At 36.7% G+C, this 19,641-nt stretch overlaps 1 protein-coding gene across 1 annotated transcript; it reads right to left on the bottom strand.

Moving 5' to 3' along the window:
- Positions 1-10,387: 10,387 nt before the first annotated feature.
- LOC114490310 (olfactory receptor 4F3/4F16/4F29-like) lies at positions 10,388-16,551 on the bottom strand. Its single transcript, XM_028504284.2, has 2 exons — positions 16,464-16,551; positions 10,388-11,784 (listed from the first exon to the last, which is right to left on the bottom strand). The coding sequence occupies exon 2, from the start codon at positions 11,761-11,763 to the stop codon at positions 10,825-10,827; it is 939 nt and encodes a 312-aa protein (XP_028360085.1). The 5' UTR covers positions 11,764-11,784; positions 16,464-16,551; the 3' UTR covers positions 10,388-10,824.
- Positions 16,552-19,641: the final 3,090 nt, after the last annotated feature.

The following is a 19,641-nucleotide window of genomic DNA, read 5'->3' on the forward strand; positions in this document are numbered from 1 at the left end:
TCACATATGTTTTTTTCCTTTTTTAACTGTTCTGTAAATACAGAAATAAAACAGAGTAAGTAGTCTTGAATTCTGACTTCTGTGGGTTATCAATTTCTCTTCACTGTAAAATTGTGTTAACTGTGTCACCCCACTAAATTCAGTAGAAAGGGTGGAAAGTATATTTACAGTTGTTTGTAAAAAAAAATTCTCTCCATTAAAAAGGTTAATGAGATTAAAAAGTAAATAAATCTTTTTTAAGTCATCATTTGTATTGCCAAATCCCTTGCCTATGCTAAAGGCATCACATTGTGGTGACCCTGACTCTTTTTAGTTTTACCCTGGAAATCTAAGACACATTTCTAGCACCAAGTAAAAGTCAAAGTCAGTTATTTCCCTTTCTCCACAATCTATACAACCTTTTACATTCCCTAAAGTGATCTTTTTCTTTTTCTCTACGTGATAACCTACCTAATCGCAACCCAAATTTAATTGATATCTACAAACAAAGATTGTTCAACTGACTATTTTTCTGAAACTGAATTGAATATATCAAGTCCAATATTTTTCCTGTTGTTATTTTGACTTTCTATCATTCCACCTACCTGTCCTCCAACCACGGCATCTTCAGAGAAGTAAAATATGTTCATAAGTGAGCTTATGCTTGTGCCAATACTATTATATAAAAAGTTGAAAGAATTTTTAAAAGCAATTAATTAACAGCACTGGAGAATAGTGACCAGGTGCTGCTGTGGAGACCTGGTTTTGCTAACGTAGTTCATGTGGTCAAGGGAATTCTCCCTGGAACCCAATAGGTTTGGTAAGAACTGAAAGAAAAATCTTGTAATGAGTCACTAGAGACGAAAAAAGCTGAGACTGGAAGCTTTAAGAGCATCACCTTTGGTAATTTTACCTGTCAATTCTGACTCACTCGTTGGTGGTTTAAAATAAGACAGAATTCCTGGGGAATGTGAAGACATTTAAACAAAATAATGTGGATTTTACTATAAATTTTAATCAGCTTAAACACAAATAATGCTGAAGAGGCTGGAGAAATTGTGTGGACATCTTTCACACATAAACAAAATGGCAAGGGAAAGAATAACAGGTTGAACTATTGTTCATATTGGGTGGTCAAGGTAGCTGAGATCTGAAGGGTGAGCCAACATGGAGGACAAAGGAGCATTGAGACTGCTTCTAGGAAAATTAATAGCAGATCAGGCCTAGAAGCAGGAGAGAATTGCACCTTTTTTTCCCTGCAAAACCTCCTCAAAGCTTTCCTTTTCCAGAAACCTCTCAATATTGACCCAGTACAAATTAATTCCTCCATATTTTTTGGCACTTTCAGGACCCAAATCCAAGTAAACCCAGCAAGAAAATGTGCATAAAAATAAATTCAATGAAAGATTTGCTCTATAAAAGAATGATTATCTTACATGGGACAGATGTAAAAAAATGAAACTAGACAAACTTCTTACACTATATACAAGAATAACCTCAAAATGAAATAAGATTTAAATGTAAGTTTCAAAACTATAATCCTAGAAGAAAATATAGGTATTAAAATCTTTAATATTTCTATTAGCATTATTTTATCTGATATACATCCTTGGACAAGGAAAATAAAAGATAAAATAAACAAATAGGACTACATCAAACTAAAAAGGTTTTGCATAGCAAAGGAAACTGTCAACAAAGCAAAGACATAAAAGACTGAACTGGAGTACATATTCACCAGTGATACATCTGATAAGGAATTAATATCCAAAATTTATAAAGAACTCAATATTACTCTATACCAAAATAACAAATAATCCAATTTAAAAAATTGACAGAGACTGGGCCAGATAGCATCACAAGAGAATTTTCCCATACATTTAGGGAAGAGCTAACCACGATTCTTCTAAAATTATTAAAAAAAAATCCAGGAAGAGGGAAAATTCTCAAACTCTTTTTATGAAGCCAGCATCATCCTAATTCCAAAACCACATAAAGACACAAAAAGAAAGAAAACTACAGGCCAATATCACTGATGAACATAGACACTAAAATTCTCAACAAAATATTGGCAAGCTGCATCCAGCAACACATTAAAAAGGTCACACATCATGATCAAGTGGAATTTATCCCAGGGATACAAGAATGGTACCTTATTTGTAAATCAGTAAATGTAACATATCACATAAATAATACAAAAGATGAAAACCACATGATCATATAAATAGATGTTGAAAAAGCATTTGATAAAGTACAGCACCCATTTATGATAAAAAACACTCAGAAAAGTGAGAATAGAGGGAATGTACCTCAACATAATAAAGGCCCTATACAAGACCCCTACAGCCAACATCATACTCAATGGGTAAAAACTAAAAGCTTTTCCACTAAAATGAGGAACAAGACAAGAATGCCCACTTTCACCACTTCTATTCAACATAATATTGGAAGTTCCAGCCACAGCAATCAGACAAGAAAAAGAAAGAGAAGGTATCCAAATTGGAAAGGAAAAAGCCAAATTGTCACTGTTGCAAATGACATGATATTATACATAGAAAACCCTACAGACTCCACCAAAAAACTACTGGACCTAATAAGTGAATCTGGAAAAACTGGAATACAAACTCGATATTCAGAAATCAAAGGCATTTTTGTACACCAACAATGAAATATCAGAAACAGAAATCAGGCAAAAAAAAATCAATTTGCTATAGCAACAACAAAAATAAAGTACCTAGGAATAAACCTAACCAGGGAGGTAAAAGACCTGTATTCAGAAAACTACACAACACTGAAGAAAGACATTAAGGAGGACTTCCAGCCAAGATGGAGGCATAGGTGGACGCACTGTACTTCCACACACAACCAAGATTGGAACAACAATTTAGAAACAGAATAACATCCAGAACTGACAGAAAATTGATCTGAATGGAAGTAGGACAACCAAGAAGTTGAAATAGACTCGTTCATCCAGACCGGTAGGAGGAGCAGAGACAAGCAGCCAGGCGTGGAGAGCAGAGAGCATTAGGACTGGGTGAGTAAGGCATTTGGGGGCATGTAAGGGATCCAGGGCACACAATACCACAGCGGGTGAACCCTGAGTGCGCAACCGGCAGCTGGCAGACTCCGGCTGAGAAGTGGCAAATGGCAGACCCAGTGAGGCAGCGATTGTAAAGGAAAGCAGTGAACACAACCCAGGATCTCAGTGCTGGGAAATAGAGCCTCGGGACACTGATTGAGGACACCTGTGGGAGTTGAGGCCCATGGAGAGATACCCAGCCTCACAGGAGAGGTCCTTGGAGGGTCCCACAGTGTGCACAAGCCCACCCACATGGGAATTGGCACCAGAGGGGCCCAGTTTGCTTGGGGGAAGCAGCAGAGGGGACTGAGGTCCCAAGGAGAAGGGAGTAACCACTATTGTTCACTCTTGACCCTGCCCCCACATACAATGTCACAATCCAGCGACTGGGGTGCCCAGCCCTGGTGAACACCTAAGGCTGCACCCCTCACTATAACAGGCGTGACTAGACCAGAGAGAGCGAGAGAGAGAAAGATGGCTCAAACAGAAGAACAAATCAAAGCCCCAGAGCCCATCCTTTTAAGTGACCTCGAGATAGCCAACCTATCAGATGCACAGTTCAAAACACTGGTGATCAGGAAGCTCACAGAATTGGTTGATTTTGGTCGCAAATTAGATGAACAAAAGCAGGCTACGATAAGAGAAATGAAGGAAAATGCACAGGGAACCAATAGTGATGGGAAGGAAACTGGGACTCAAAACAATGGAGTGGGCCAGAAGGAAGAAAAAAAACAACCAAACAGGAAAGAATGGAGAAATAAGAATTCAAAAAAACAAGGAGAAGCTTAGGAACCTCCGGGACATCTTTAAACATTCCAACATCCAAATTATAGGGGTACCAGAAGGAGAAGAGGAAGAGCCAGAAATTAAAAATTTATTTGAACAAATAATAAAGGAGAACTTCCCCAATCTGGCAAAGGAAATGGACTTCCAGGAAGTCCAGGAAGCTCAGAGAGTCCCAAAGAAGTTGGACACAGGAAGGAACACACCAAGGCACATCATAATTACATTAGCCAAGGTAAAAATGAAGGAGAGAATCCTAGAAGCAGCAAGAGATAAGGATACAGTCACCTACAAAGGAGTTCCCATCAGACTGTCAGCTCATTTCTCAAAAGAGACCTTATAGGCAAGAAGGGGCTGGAAAGAAGTATTCCAAGTCATGAAAGGCAAGGACCTATATCCAAGATTACTCTCTTCAGCAAAGCTTTCATTTAGAATGGAAGGGCAGATAAAAGGCTTCCCAGATAAGGTCAAGTTAAGGGAGTTCATCATCACCAACCTCTTATTTTATGAAATGTTAAAAGGACTTACCTAAGAAAAGAAGAGAAAGAAAATACATGAATAGTAAAAGGACACCAAACTCACAATTATTAACAACCACACCTAAAACAAAACCAAAAGAAACTAAGCAAACAACTAGAACAGGAACAGACCCACAGAAATGGAGATCACATGGAGGGTTAGCAACAGGGGAGTGGGAGGAGGAGAGAGGGGGGAAAGGTACAGAGAATAAGAAGCAGAAATGGTAGGTAGAAAATAGATAGGGGGAGGGTAAGAATAGTATGAGAAATGTAGAAGCTAAGGAACTTATAACTATGACACATGGACATGAACTAAAGGGGGGGAATGTGGGTGGGAGAGGATATAGAGGGTGGAGGGGAGTGAAGGGGGGAAATGGGACAACTGTAATAGCATAATCAATAAAATACATTTAAAAAAGAAATTAAGGAGGAAAAAAATAAATGGAAGTATATACCATGTTCATGGATTAGAAGAATAAACATCATCAAAATGTCCATATTTCCCAAAGCAATTTATAGATTCAATGCAATCTCTATTAAAGTACCAATGACATATTTCACAGATTTAGAACAAACGTTTCAAAAATTTATATGGAACAATAAATGACTGCAAACACTGTCACCAATTTTGAGTAAGAAGAACAAACCAGGAAAGATCACAATACCTAATATTAAACTATATTACAAAGCCACTGTAATCAAAACAGTCTGGTACTGGCGTAAGAACAGACAAATAGACCAATGGAACAGAAGACAGTCACCTTCCATTTTAAATGACAGCCTTGCTGAGTAGAGTAGTCTTGGTTGCTGGCCTTTGCTTTTGAATACTTGGAAATTTCTTGCCATTCCCTTCTGGCTTATTTCTGTGGAGAAATCAGCTGCTAGCCTTATCAGGACTCCCTTGTATCTTATTATCTGCTTTGTTATTGTTGTTCAAGTACAATTGTCTCCATTTTCACCCCACCACACCCCTCCTGCCTCACCCATCCACACTTTCCACCCTCAAACCCACCTCCTTTAGCTTTGTCCGTGTGTTTTTTATACATGTTCCTAATGGCCTCCCCATTACCCCCTGTTATCCCTCTTCCTCCTCCTCTCTGATTACTGTCCAATTTTTCTTTATCTCAATGTCTCTGGTTTTATTTTGCTTGCTTGTTTGTTTTCTTGATTAGGTTCCACTTATAGATGAGATCATATGGTATTTCTCTTTCATCACTTGGCTTGCTTCACTTAGCATAATGCTCTCCAGATCCATCCATGCTTTCACGACAGGTAGGAGCTGTTTTTTTTTTTTTTTCTTTTTGCTGTGTAGTATTCCATTGCGTAAATGCACCACAGCTTTTTGATCCACTCATCTACTGATGGGCACTTAGGTTGCCTCCAGCACTTATGAATTGTGTCACTATGCATTGGGGTGCATAGGTTTTTATAGGCTGGTGTTTCAGTATCCTTAGGGTATAATGCCAACAGTGATATTGCTGGGTTAAAAGGCAGTTCTATTTTTAGTTTCTACCATAAAAGTCCGAGAGGATAACATAGGCAGGAAAATCTCAGATATCCCATGCAGCAATATTTTCACTGATATGTCCTCCAAGCGAGAGAATTAAAGGAAGGAATAAACAAATGGGGTCTCATGAAAATAAAAAGCTTCTGTATGGCTAAACAAAACAGCATTAAAATGAAAAGAGAACCAAACATATGGGAAAACATATTTTCAGATGATACCTTGGACAAGGGTCTGATCTCCAAAATATATAAGAAAACAAGCCCTGGCTGGTGTGGCTCAGTGGATTGAGTACCAACCTGCAAACCAAAGGGTCACTGGTTTGATTCCCAGTCAGGGAACATGCCTGGGTTGCAGGCCAGGCCCTCAGTAGGGGGTACACAAGAGGCAACCACACAAAATATATAAGAAAGCACATGACTCCACTCCAGGAAAACAAAGAACCCAATTAAAAATGGGCTAAGGAATTGAACAGACACTTCTCCAAGGAGGACATACAGAAGGCCCAGAGACATATGAAAAGATGCTCAATGTCACTAGCCATCAGAGAGATGCAAATTAAAACCACAGTGAGATACCACTTCACGCCTATGAGAATGGCCCCATAAACAAATCAACAAACAAGGTTTGGAGAGGTTGTGAAGAAAAGGGAACCCTAGTGCACTACTGGTGGGAATGCAGATTGGTGAAGCCACTGTGGAAAACATTATGGAATTTCCTCAGATAACTAAAAATATTACTATCTGTTTTGTGCTGCTTTTAAGATTCTTTGTCTTTGAAATTTGGCATTTTAATTATGATGTCTTGCAGTAGGTCTTTGTGTTTTCATGTTGAATGAACACACATCTTGGAATCCTCTATGCTTCCTGAATTTGCACGGCTTTTGCCCTCTCCCAGTTAGGGAAGTTTTCTGTCCCTGCTCCTTTTCTTCTCCTTCTGGTATTCCTATGATTTGAATGCTGTTGCATTTCATATTATCCTAACATTCCCTTATGCTATCCTCGTATTTTTTAGTCTTTCATGCTGCTGTCCTACCTGGGTATTTTTTCTAACTTGTCATCCAGCTCACTAATTCAGTCCTCTGCTTCATCCATCCTGCTTGTAATTCCTTCTAGTGTATTTTTATTTCAGATATTGTATTCTTCATTTTTTCCTGGTTCTTGTTTAGAGTCTCTATTTCCTTTTTCATGCTGTTGTAGTTCCCACTCAGTTTCTTGTAGTTGTCACTCAGTTTCTTGTAGTTGTCACTCAGTTCCTTGAGAATCTTTATAACCACTTTTTTTAATTCTATGTCTGATAGATTGCTCACCTCAAATTCATTTAGCTCTTTTACTCAAGATTCTCCCATTCTTTTCAGTTGGATGTTCTTTCTTTGTCTCCCATTTTAGATAACACTTTTTGTTTGTTTCTGCATCATAGGGTGCTCTGCTTTGCCTGCCTGTCTTCATGAGGTGGACTTTTGTAGTAGGATTTCTGTGGGGCTCAGTGGTGCAGCCTTTTTTATCTTCTTGTCTGGATGCTCTAGGGTTGCCCTTTGTTCTTTTTGGGTGGGTTCTCTTATTGTGCTTGAGTTTTACTTGTTGGTGGCTTACTTTTTGGTGTGGTCTCCCTTCCAGTGGGCTTCCGGGTAATCACAACTCCCTCATTGTCTTGTATGCTTCTGAGTTCTTTCGGGATCTGTCTCTGGTTTTCTCTCAACTCCAGGTCTAACTGTCTTACTCACCCATTTTGAAGCATCCTCTGTACACTTTGGCTTCCAAATTCATATCAGCTAAAATTCCATTGGCTGTGCACTTTGTTTTTTGGAAGATCAACTAAGTGTCCCACTTGTGCACACAAGCAAGTTGGCTTAGCCCCCACCTACTTTGTCACCATCATCCTGACCAGTTTCACAATTTCATTTTTAATATATGTGAGGGGGGACCACAAAACAGAATTTATTTATAAAAATTGTGCATTTATTCTTATATGTTTGAATTTCAGTCATCTTCCAAGTACTCTCCATTTGATGTCATACACCTATCAAGATGTTTTTTCCACTTCACAAAACAGTTTTTGAACCCACTAATTTTTATGCCTTTTAGTGCTTCTGTTGCTTTTTGTTTCACTTCTCCCACATCAACAAAACATTTCCTTTTGATGACTTTTTCATCCAAGAAAAAAGTCATTCTGGGTTAGATAAGGTGAATTGGGAGGGTGGGGCACCAGGTCATACTGTTTGGGTCAAAAACTGCTGAACACTCAGTGTGGTGTGGGTAGGTGTGCTTGTAAATCACCCATCATGAAATGAGTGTTGAAAGAGTCCTTAGAAAAATTCACTGAAACTGAATGCAGCCTCACACAACAATACCAGCTGGTACACTGAACCTTGTCTCCAGATTCCAAAGCTGGAATCTTTATGCCACAAAACCAAGGAAATTTCCACCCCTTATGTCTTGTAAACTATGTATCGTGTTTCACACAGCATATGGGCTTTCAGCCTGGAGGATTTATTTAATTTGAATTTCCCTGATTAATAGTGATGCTCAGCATCATTCATACTGACTGATTCTTTGTTTTATACTTCTTAAATGTCTTAAAATATAGATTACTTTTATGAATTATATATCAAACACTTGTATCAGGGTTCCCCCAGGATAAAATGCCACATTGAAATGAAGTAAGGAAAATCTAATTTACATTGGTGTAAGCATTTTTGTAAATAAAAAAAATAATCTAGACTTCCAGCTAAGGTACAGGCATAGGTAGATATGCTTTGCTTCCTCACACAATCAAAAGAATAACAACAACAAATTTTTTAAAACCAAGCAGAACTGCCAGAAAATTGAACTGTATAGAAGTATGACAACCAAGGAGTTAAAGAAGACATTTTCATCCAGACTGGTAAGAGGAGCAGAGACAGGCAGCCAGAGCAGAGAAGAAGTGTGACAAAGCAGCAGGCTGGTGGCTGGCAGACTGGGTGGTAGAGGCAGCAGCTGGCAGACCTGATGGTCCCACATTCATGTGCGGATAAGCCGGGAGGAACAACTAGGGAGTGAAAGAGACTGTGCAACCCAGCGTCCTAGCATAGGAAACGAAAGCCTCAAAACCACTGGCTGTAAAAACCTGCAGAGGCTGTGGTGGCAGGAGAAACTCCCAGCTTCACAGGAGAGTCCATTGGACTCTCAGGGTCCACAGAGTCTGAAAATGTACACAAGCCCACCTACCCAGGAATCAGCACCCGAAGGGCACAATTTGCTTTTGGGAAGCAGGGAAGTGACTGAAAGCAGGGTGAGAGCTGAGCAAGTGGTATTATTCCTTTTCTGACCCCTTCCCCACATACAGCACCACAACAAAGCAACGTGGGTTGCCCCACCCTGTCAAATACCTAAGACTCCACCCCTAACAACATAGCAGGTGCACTGAGACAAAAAATATGGCCCAAAACAATAGATAAAACTCCAGAAAAGGAACTAAGCAACAATGAGATAGCCAACCTACCAGATGCAAAGTTCAAAATGTTGGTGATCAGGATGCTCACAGAAGTAATTGAGTACAGTCACAAAATAGAAGAAGAAGTGAAGGCTATGCAAAGTGAAATAAAGAAAAATATACAGGGAACCAATGGTGAAGGGAAGGAAACCAGGTCTCAAATCAATGATTTGGAGCAGAAAGAAGAAACAGACATTTAACCATTCTGGGTTGAATGAAGAAACAAGAATTCAAAACAATGAGAAGAGGCTGAGGAACCCCTGGGACAACTTTAAACATTTCAATATCTGAATCATAGGGGTTCCAGAAGAAGAGGAAGAGCAAGAAATTGAAAACTTATTTGAAAACATAATGAGAGAGAATTTCCCCAATCTGATAAAGGAAATATACATACAAGTCTAGGAAGCACAGGGAGTCCCAAGAAAGTTGGACCCAAGAGGGAACATACCAAGACACATCATAATTAAATTATCCAAGATTAAAGGTAAATGGAGAATCTTAAAAGCAGCAAGAGAAAAAGAGACAGTTACCTACAAAGGGGTTCCCATAGGACTATCAGATGATTTCTCAAAAGAAACCTTACAAGCAAGAAGAAGCTGGAAAGAAGCATTCAAAGTCATGAAAGGCAAGGACCTCCATCCAAGATTGCTCTATCCAGCAAAGCTATCATTTAGAATGGAAGGGCAGATAAAGTGCTTCCCAGATAAGGTCAAGTTAAAGGAGTTCATCATCACTAAGCCCTTATTATATGAAATGTTAGAGAGAGTTATCTAAGGAAAAGAAGATCAAAACTATGAACAGTAAAATGACAACAAACTCACAGCTATCAACAACTGAGCCTGAAAATCAAAAACAAAGTAAGCAAACAGCTAGAACAGGAACAGAATCACAGAAATGGAGATCACATGGAGGGTTATCAGCAGGGAGAGGGTATAGGGACACTGCAGAGTGGAAAGGCACAGGGAATAGCATAGAAGCATAGGAGCATAGAAGCATAGCATAGAAGCATAAGAAGCATAGTTGGTAGATACAAAATAGTCAGGGGGAGGATAAGAATGGTATAGGAAATAGAGAAGCCCAAGAATGTATATGTATAACCCATGGACATGAACTAAGGTTGGGGGGGAAATGCTAATGGGAGGGGCAGTGCTCAGTGAAAGGGGATAAAGGGGAAAAACGGAACAACCATAATAGCATAATTAATAAAATATTTTTTTTAAAAAAAAGTCTGCACTCTTGTGTGTTTCCAAAAATTTCTGTATATAACTATTACTCTTTAGGAATTTAGGGTCAGGACTATTATAATCTTTGGTTTATAAATACTTTATATGTAACTCTCTCTTTTCAAAAGTGAATGTTCCCTCCTCCTGAGTGGGAAATAAAATGGATTCAATAGCTGTGTGTATAATCAAATTAAAGTAGAACAAACAAGAGCTTCTCTCTGAGTCTGACCATCAACTATCAATAAGGGCTCTTCACTATACAGACATAACTTAAGAGATCTTCCTGTAATTCACTAGCTGTCTGCATACTCTACTCATTGCTACCTTCATTTCTTGATTCCTGAACGTGTAAATGACAGGATTCAGGAAAGGAGTGAGAACTGCATCAAAGAGGGCCAAAAATTTATCCAGATGTGTGGAAGGAGATGGCCACACATAGAAAAATATCAAAGGACCAAAGAAAAGGACTACCACAGTAATGTGAGCTGACAGTGTGGACAGAGCCTTGGATAAACCAGCTGAAGAGTGTTTCTGAACAGTGAGAATGATGATGATATAGGAAATTATCAGTATGAGGAAGGAGCCAACAGAGATGAATCCACTGTTGGCTGTGACCATGAACTCTAATTGGTATGTGTCTGTGCAGGCAAGTTTAATGAACTGAGGAAGGTCACAGTAAAAGCTGTCCAGAACATTAGGACCACAGAAGGGTAATTTTACCACAAAAGCCAATTGAACCATGGAGTGAATGAGGCCAGTCATCCAGGCAGTCATTAAAAAGTAGATGCACATTCTTGAGCTCATGATGGTCAGGTAGTGAAGAGGCTTACATATGGCAACATATCTGTCAAAGGCCATGGCTATGAGCAGCACCATCTCCACACCACCAATGATGTGGATGAAGAAGATTTGAGTGATGCAGCCACTAAAGGAGATGACTTTACGCTTTCTGAAAAGGTCATAAATCATCTTGGGAGAAGTGACAGAAGAAACTCCCAGGTCAATGAAGGAGAGATTGGCCAACAGAAAGTACATGGGTGTGTGTAAGTGAGGGTCAGTGGTCACAGTGAGCATAATGAGGGAGTTTCCCATCATGCTTGCCACATAACATGTAGAGGAAAACACAAAAAGGAGAAGTTGGATCTCCCAGGAATCAGTGAGTCCCAGAAACACAAACTCTGACACAGCAGAGTGATTTGCTCCATCCATTGGCTTTGTCAGTCTTGCTACCTGAAAATATAAATTGTGATGGTTATGTAATAAATTAGGAGAGAGATCAGAGTTATGAAAACCTTTCTCTACTTTAGCATTAAAACTGACCTAATATGCCCAGGGCCTTTGAAATGTGATCACAGAGAAATTGGTGATTTTCACACTGAGTTGTTTTCTACTACAAAGCTGTCGCTCCACTTAATATCCTCTGCTTCTTCTCAGAGTTAATACTGTGATATTACTCGTGATGCAAGATAATCAATATGAGTAATAGGAATTCAACCTCAAACCTTCTTATTTTTGTTTCAAGACTAATACCTGGCCCCAGTCACATAGAACTAATTACTGTTGTAATCCCTTCCAAGCTTATAACCCTTTATCTAACAGACCTTTGTTCTCTTCCTTCCCAGTCCCCACCTCTGAGAACATATTCACCTTAAATATTACTTAATTGTTTATGGACACTTATGAAGTCTTGTTTTATTATTACTAGTATAACCACCAAGCTTTCTCCACATTTGATACCCCTCTGCTTTTTCCTAGGGTAGATACTATGATGTTCTTTATGAGATATAAGATTAATCAATGTGAATGATTGGACTTTGACCTCAAATTCTTTTGATTTTTGGTTCAAGATTAATATATCTTGGCTTCAGTCACACAAAATGCTTCACCACTTCTCAACTATTTCATCCACTCCCAAGACCACCCACCTTATTCTGACAAACAGACCCTTCCTCCTGATGCCCTACCACTGGAACATATTTATCTCCAAGTTTCGTTAAACTTTAGTATAAATCTATGAGGTCTTGCTTTATCTTACCAGCATTCATTTTACTATTGCTCATATATTAGTAAATTAAGTATAGTTCTAACTGTACTGTAAGCTTTTTGAAGACAGATATTATGACTTATATTTAGATTCCCTAAAGCAATGAAAAAGTAGTCCACACCGTGGTACAGGTCCATGAACTGTGTTACCAATTTGCATCATCCTAGGTGCCATTTTACATCAGAGCAAAATCCAGGTGTATGATTTTCTATTTACTAAAGTATCATCCCATGAAGGACTGGGGGGAAAAACTGATTTTTCACCAAAAATAATTTGAGAAGGACTGCCCTAGAGTACTTAACATATGACCTTAGAAGCTTAAAACTATGAAGGGCATCATGGTGAAAAGCATTTTGTTTCTAACCTCTATGGAAGGACTTATTACATTATCTTGTAATTTTAGTTTTATTTAGAAAAGCAACAAAGCATAGTGGAAATAATATGGAGTTTGGATTCAGAAAACCAAGATTTATATTTTGATTCAACCACTGACAATCTGATTTTGGGTAAGTTACTTGAATTCTTGAACCTCAGTTTATCTATGAAATTGCAATTAATAACATTAGCTCCTCAGAGCAAGTTGTAGTAATAAAGTAATTAAAGTTTTATAATTGTGGATTTAATGTGTAGGTATTAATATGTAAATATTCATTTTACTTCCCTTCTTTCACTTGTCCATTATAGTGCTTAACACATGAGGTAAATAAATAATAAAAAATAAAATGATGTTGGCTAGCAGAATTCTATAACTAAAAATATTTCAATAATATATTATGATTACCTCCTTGTACACAATAATAGATTATAACATTCATACTCTTTTAGTGATCAAAATAAAAGTCATTCTTTGATTAAAGAAGGATTTCTCTCATTTCCTTGTAGTATTTATTACAAATGTAATTCATTTTTTTATTCTTTGTTGTCCCTTTCTTCTTTTTATTAAATTTATTAGGATGACATGGTCAATAAAATTATATAGGTTTCAAATGTACAATTTATGATGTATCATCTGTATATTGCATTGAGTATTTACCACCTAAAGTCAAATCTTCCATCACCATAAAATTGACCCCCTTTATTCTTTACTACCACCCCACTTACCTTCCCTCCAGTAACCACCATACTGTTGTCTGTGTTTATGAGTTTTTGTTTGTCTTGTTTGTTTATTTGTTGCTTTCCATAGCATACCTCACTTATGAGTTGTTCTCCCTTCTGATGAGACTGCAACTCCCATAAAGGTAAGGATTACATTCGTCTTATTATCCAATGTATCCCAAAACTTAGAATCACAAGTACATAATAAGGATATGTAAGTATTTCAGGAAATAAATATCTGCTGAAAGATAAAATAAGGTGTATTTGGCTAATTCAAAATATATGGATGTATGACTAATTATATAATTAATGAATATTGGTAACAAAACCTCATAGTTCCTAAGCAATAGAAAATAAGGGATTATGAAATGAAAAAAAAAGTCAGTCAGAGAAAAACAAATACCATATATTTTTACTTATATGTGGAATCTAAAGAAAAATATAAATTAACAAACAAAATTGAAACAGACTCATAGATACACAGAACAGATTGATGGTTATCAGAGGGGAGGAGGGTCAAAGAACTGGGTGAAAAAGGTGAAGGAATTGAGAAGTATAGATTAGTTTTTACAAAATAGTCACAGAGATATAAAGTGCAGCACAAGGAATATATATAGTCAATAATATTGTAATAATGATGTATGGTGCCAGGTAGGTACTGGGAATATGAGGGAACCACTTTCTAAAATACACAATTGTCTAACCACTATGCTATACATCTGAAACCAATACAAAATAATATTGAATATAAACTAATTGAAAAGTAAAATTTTTAAAAAGTGAAGAATTAAGGAAAAAGAAAAATAAATGAGATTAACAAGAAAATATAAAAAAGATGAAGAAATTGGAAATGTGTATGATGAAAACAAAAAAAGAATAAAGCTTACTTTAAGAAAAAGGTAGCTTATGAGGTATGATTTGCATTATTTTCTGGGCCAACTCTTCAAAAATTCCATAATCATAAGGAAATTATAGTATTATATTTCCACGTGTCTTTTAAGCACCAAGGCTCTTACAAGAGTTTTTCTGTAAGCTTTTACCAGGTATGCATAAAGGGCTGTGAATTTATTAGCCTTTTGACTCTCCAATCCCTATCAAATAGGTAAGAACTGGGAATTTTTAAAAAAGTGAACTTAAAGCAGAATGGGATGAAAATATAGAACCTGGTTATACCAAAAGCATGAGAATATATCCATTTAAATATTAGAAAATGTAGAAAATGGAAAAGTTTGGGTCATCACATATTTTAAGTCACTTGAGACAGAGTCAGAATCCAAACGTCAGTCCACAGCAAAAGTCAGAGAGGTTTCCAGATGGAGACACAAGGATATGATGTTTATTCACCTAAAAATTGTCAAATACCCATAAAGAAAAATCCTGTATATTGGTGTTCTGAAATCATTTCCTCTTGTAGATTTGCTATACTTTAAAATGTCTTTTCTTAAACATAATTATAGTCATAATTTTAACTAATTTAATATCCATGATGCAAAAGACAAGGACTAACTCTTTGCCTTCTGTTGTGAATAATCTTTTTTTCTTGATCCATAGAGAATTGATTAATTCTCCAGATTTCTAGATATTTAATCCTTATGGATGAAGGAAATATTGGTAACTGAGGTTTTAAATATTATAAGAGAGTCATCAGGATGAACACAGCCAGTTTTTAGGTTTGAACAAAGTAATGTAAAACATCACTCAATTTTAAAATATTGTGGGTTTAACATCTCCCGCAGCTCAAACTTGCTGCATTTTTATCTTTAAAATTGTCACAAAACCTTCTTTATATCCAACTAAAATCCTGCCTTCTCTAATTTAAGGCCACCTCTACTTTTACTTTTATAACTGGGAGAATTATAAATAATTCTGTGTCTTTTTCAGAAAAACTTTTATGTACATAAATGCAACAAATTAAATCACCCCTTAGCTTTCCATTTGCAAGACTCAACAAACACAATACCTTTTATGTACCTATTAAGATCTCTTTCTGTCTTATTCCCTTCCACCCAAAACAGTTTCTCAGTTGTCAACCTCCTCTAAACCTTTCTTACAGCTTAGAGATAAAATTGGTATAAAACACTCTAATTCTAAAACACATAAGAGACCAGGTTCAATCTCCTGGTAGTTTATTTTTGTAATTTGCAACACCATATTTTCAGATGAAATTATATTGGAAAATATTTATTCAGCTTTGTGTTTTTTGGTCTCCATTTCTTTTATTTTCATTATGTGTATAAAATCCTTTTCCATCTTGTAAACTGACAAGTTCCTAATAAATTTGCTTCCCTTTTCACAGAAGATGTTGAGATTATACCCATTTCTTTTGAAAAGCTAAAGGAGAGAAAAATATAATTAACCTTTTAAAAATATTTTTAGGTGTCCTAAATTTTTCTTGCCTGTTTATTAAGTGGCAGAGGATGAGAATCATTCATTCAATCAGCATCAAGATCAGAGTGATTAATTGCAACCTATGCTGAATCCATAATATTATAAAACCATTTGACTTTTTCTAATGTCTTTCACATTACCCTAGGCACAATGTGATTTTAATTAAATGTCAAAGTCAGTTAACCTTTTCTAATATGTCAATAAACTTAGCAAAATGATTCTTGTATGCTGTTCAGTTCCATATCCTGGGCACTATCTACTTTGCTTTGGCACTCAAGCACTTGAGTATATGGCTCATATAACAATTCCAAAGACAAAATTATTATGTCTGAACTAAACCACTTTTTGCATTATTAAATTCATTTCCATCCTTCCATTTTACCTGTAGGGATAGAACAGCATCTTCCAGGAGTCTGAGATTTTCCTGTGTTCTCTAATACAAAGTGCCATATAAAATCCTGCCATAAAAAAAAAATCCTGCCATAAGAACAAATGAAGGTTATTATAGCTCAAGAGGACAGTGACCAAGTGATTCTGCAAAAGCATGATAGTTTAGAAGGAGCTTATGGATCAAGGGACTTTGCCTCTAGAGAACTATTTGGTTTGACCAAAGCAACCAAAGGATCTAAAACCTAATAATAAGACACCAGAGAAGAAGAGGGAAATAAGAGTGGAATGCTTTTTTTAAAAAGATTTATGCTATTTTGTTGGAAGTTGTATAAATATTGGTAGTTGCATATTAAAATTAATCTCTGGAAATTAGTGATATTAACTCAAAAAAATAACTGTAATTATCTTGATCATCTCCAAAAATGTCAATGTGCTTAATTTTTTAGTATACTTTAAATAGTCAAAGAATGTACACAAGATTTATTTTTATAAAATCATATTTTGAGTAATTATGGATATGCACAAAGATTTAACTGTACAGAAGTTTCTTCCAGTGAATAGAGTTTAAAATTAAATAAAACAACTGAAACATATATAAATTGATGATAAATTAGTTATAATACATCCATATAGTCAAATTTTCTTTTTTTCACATTTTTTATTTTTGTTCAAGTACAGTTGTCTCCATTTTCCCCCACCACTCCCTCACACCCCAGTCATCACCACTTCCCACACCTGATCCTACCCCCTTTGGTTTTGTCCATGTGTCCTTTATACATGTTTCTGAAACCCTTCCCTCTTTACCCCCATTATTCCTTCCCACCTCCCCTCTGGTTATTGTTTGTTTGTTCTTAATTTCAATGTCTCTGGTTATCTTTTGCTTGCTTGTTTGTTTTGTTCATTAGCATGGATGAATCTGGAGAGCATTATGCTAAGTGAAATAAGGCAGTTAAATTTTCTGAAGCCACTGAAAACCAAGTTCAAACTCTATGTAGTCCAAAACACACTGTGGAGTGAAATTCTGGGTAGCAAAATAGTATGCATAGTATGCTTTGTGCATAAGCTATATATCCATATCTGAACAATAAACTTTTTTTGATAAGTACTTCAAGACAGTTGGATTGTTAGGTGAGAAAACAAGGATTTTAACTTTCAATTTTGTATACTTATATCAGTCCAGATCCTGCTAGGACAAAATAAAATGGCATGCTTAAATTAAGTAACTGGAAAAGAGCTTAATAAAGGCACAGTCAATGAGAGAGGGGTTGAGTGGAACTGAAGGTTTAAAAGGAACATATTCTTTACTCTCTGCATCCACTCTTGCCTTTTATCCAGGGGACAAATAAGGAAGAGAAGATAATATGAAGACAGAAGAAACTGAGCATCAGAGAATAATTACTATTTAATTGTTACAGAGTGTTAGCCTCTATAAATGTTTGGGTAACATTTTGTTACCCAAAATGTTAGCCTCTACTAGTGTAAGTTATATGAATTGCATAAAGGAAAAGGGGAAAGAAGTGATAATTAATATAAAACATAGCTATTAAAATGCCCTTTGTATAGCTGGTCATGAGACCTATTTTGATAACAGAATTTCCCTCATTGCATCTTATCTTCTATCAGTACTTAGGGTGAACAAGGTACTCTACCTGTGGGCTGCATTCCCAAAGATTATTAGTCTTCAGATGATCCTTTGTTTAAAGGGATGCCACTATTTCCTATTGACAAGAACTATTGGGCAAAGGAGTACTGAGAAGCACTCCAAAAAATACCAAGTTCTGACTAGTCCCCATTGTGGAATAGAAATCCAATTTCCCTCTGGTTATTGGGATCTGTCAACCCAACAATGAATACTTTTCTTACACCCAAATAAAAGAATCCTCATCCTGGTTTTTATCCTATAGAAGACTCTAAATTGGCTCCTTCCCAGTCATGCTTTTCACCACAGCGTGAAGATTTCAAAAAACTGAAAGACATGTCCACCTGAAGCATATGTCCATTTTTTTAGACCAGATTCTGGTCCCCAAAACCCAGGATTTTCTTTCAAATTTCTCCAAGGACTTCCTCAAGTCCACAAACCTGACTTTCCAGGGTTTTATATAGATATGTATATATAATTATATATATATATAATTATATATATATATATATATATATTTATCAACATAGGAGGATAGAACATGCCATACTTAAGTTTGTTACCTTGATTTATAACTTTCAAATATTTCAACATAAAGCTACTGGACTTATATTTTTTGCTTCCATTCCCACAAATGTCAGAGTCAGGTCCTTTTCCTTCTGCTAATTCAGTAATGTAAGGACCCCAAAGTGGTCAAAAACTAGACTCGGTTGTGTTCCTTTTGGAAACATTCTTCCCTGGGGTACTAGGACCTCCAAACCTACTAAACCAAAGTTCACAAAAGTAATAGAAAGCATGAATTTCTCAGTAAATTATTTGATTTTATTGTTAGAGTGACTTTTTCTACCTTGGCTTCATCTATTCCAGCTTTAAGACAAATAGCAATATATATATATGTATATGTATATGTGTATATATATATGTATGTGTATATATATATATATATATATATATATATATATACACACACCACTGGTTTAAAATATGTAGAGCATCAAATAGTATGCTAATCTTGCAAGGTGTTCATCTCCCACTTGGCACAAGAGCTGAGCATTCTCTAAGCCACTGGTGGCAAACACAAGGCCCACAGGTGAACCCTGCCCTCCACCTTGTTTTATCTGGCCCTCCACCTTGTTTTATCTGGCCCTGCACCTTGTTTTATCCTGCTTGACACCTTGTTTCTACCTGGTGGCACCACCTTGCTCCTTGTTCCTAGTTAAGGAGTAGTTACATTTATACAGTCCTAAAATTATTTTGGCCCTTTGAAGGCCACTGCAAAGCTGATGTGACCCGTGGTAAAAATGAGTTTGACACCCCTGCTCTAGGCCCTTTCACTATTCTATCAAGCCAGTTGTTTCTGTGTATTGGAGCACAAGTCCAATGAATGCCACAGGTGCACGCCTGTGGTCACACTTTACTTCCCATAAAAATATGTCCGGGTACAATGTTGTACGTGACATCATAGCAACAGAGGTACTCTATGAGTCCATAAATGGTAGCGCTAGCAGCAGCTCTATGGGTGGGAAAGACA

Source organism: Phyllostomus discolor, chromosome 1 (assembly GCF_004126475.2).
Source record: "Phyllostomus discolor isolate MPI-MPIP mPhyDis1 chromosome 1, mPhyDis1.pri.v3, whole genome shotgun sequence".
Lineage (NCBI taxonomy): Eukaryota > Metazoa > Chordata > Mammalia > Chiroptera > Phyllostomidae > Phyllostomus > Phyllostomus discolor.

Excerpts from the sequence above, each read along its gene's own strand:
- LOC114490310 (XM_028504284.2), bottom strand. The coding sequence starts at position 11,763 with ATGGATGGAGCAAATCACTCTGCTGTGTCAGAGTTTGTGTTTCTGGGA.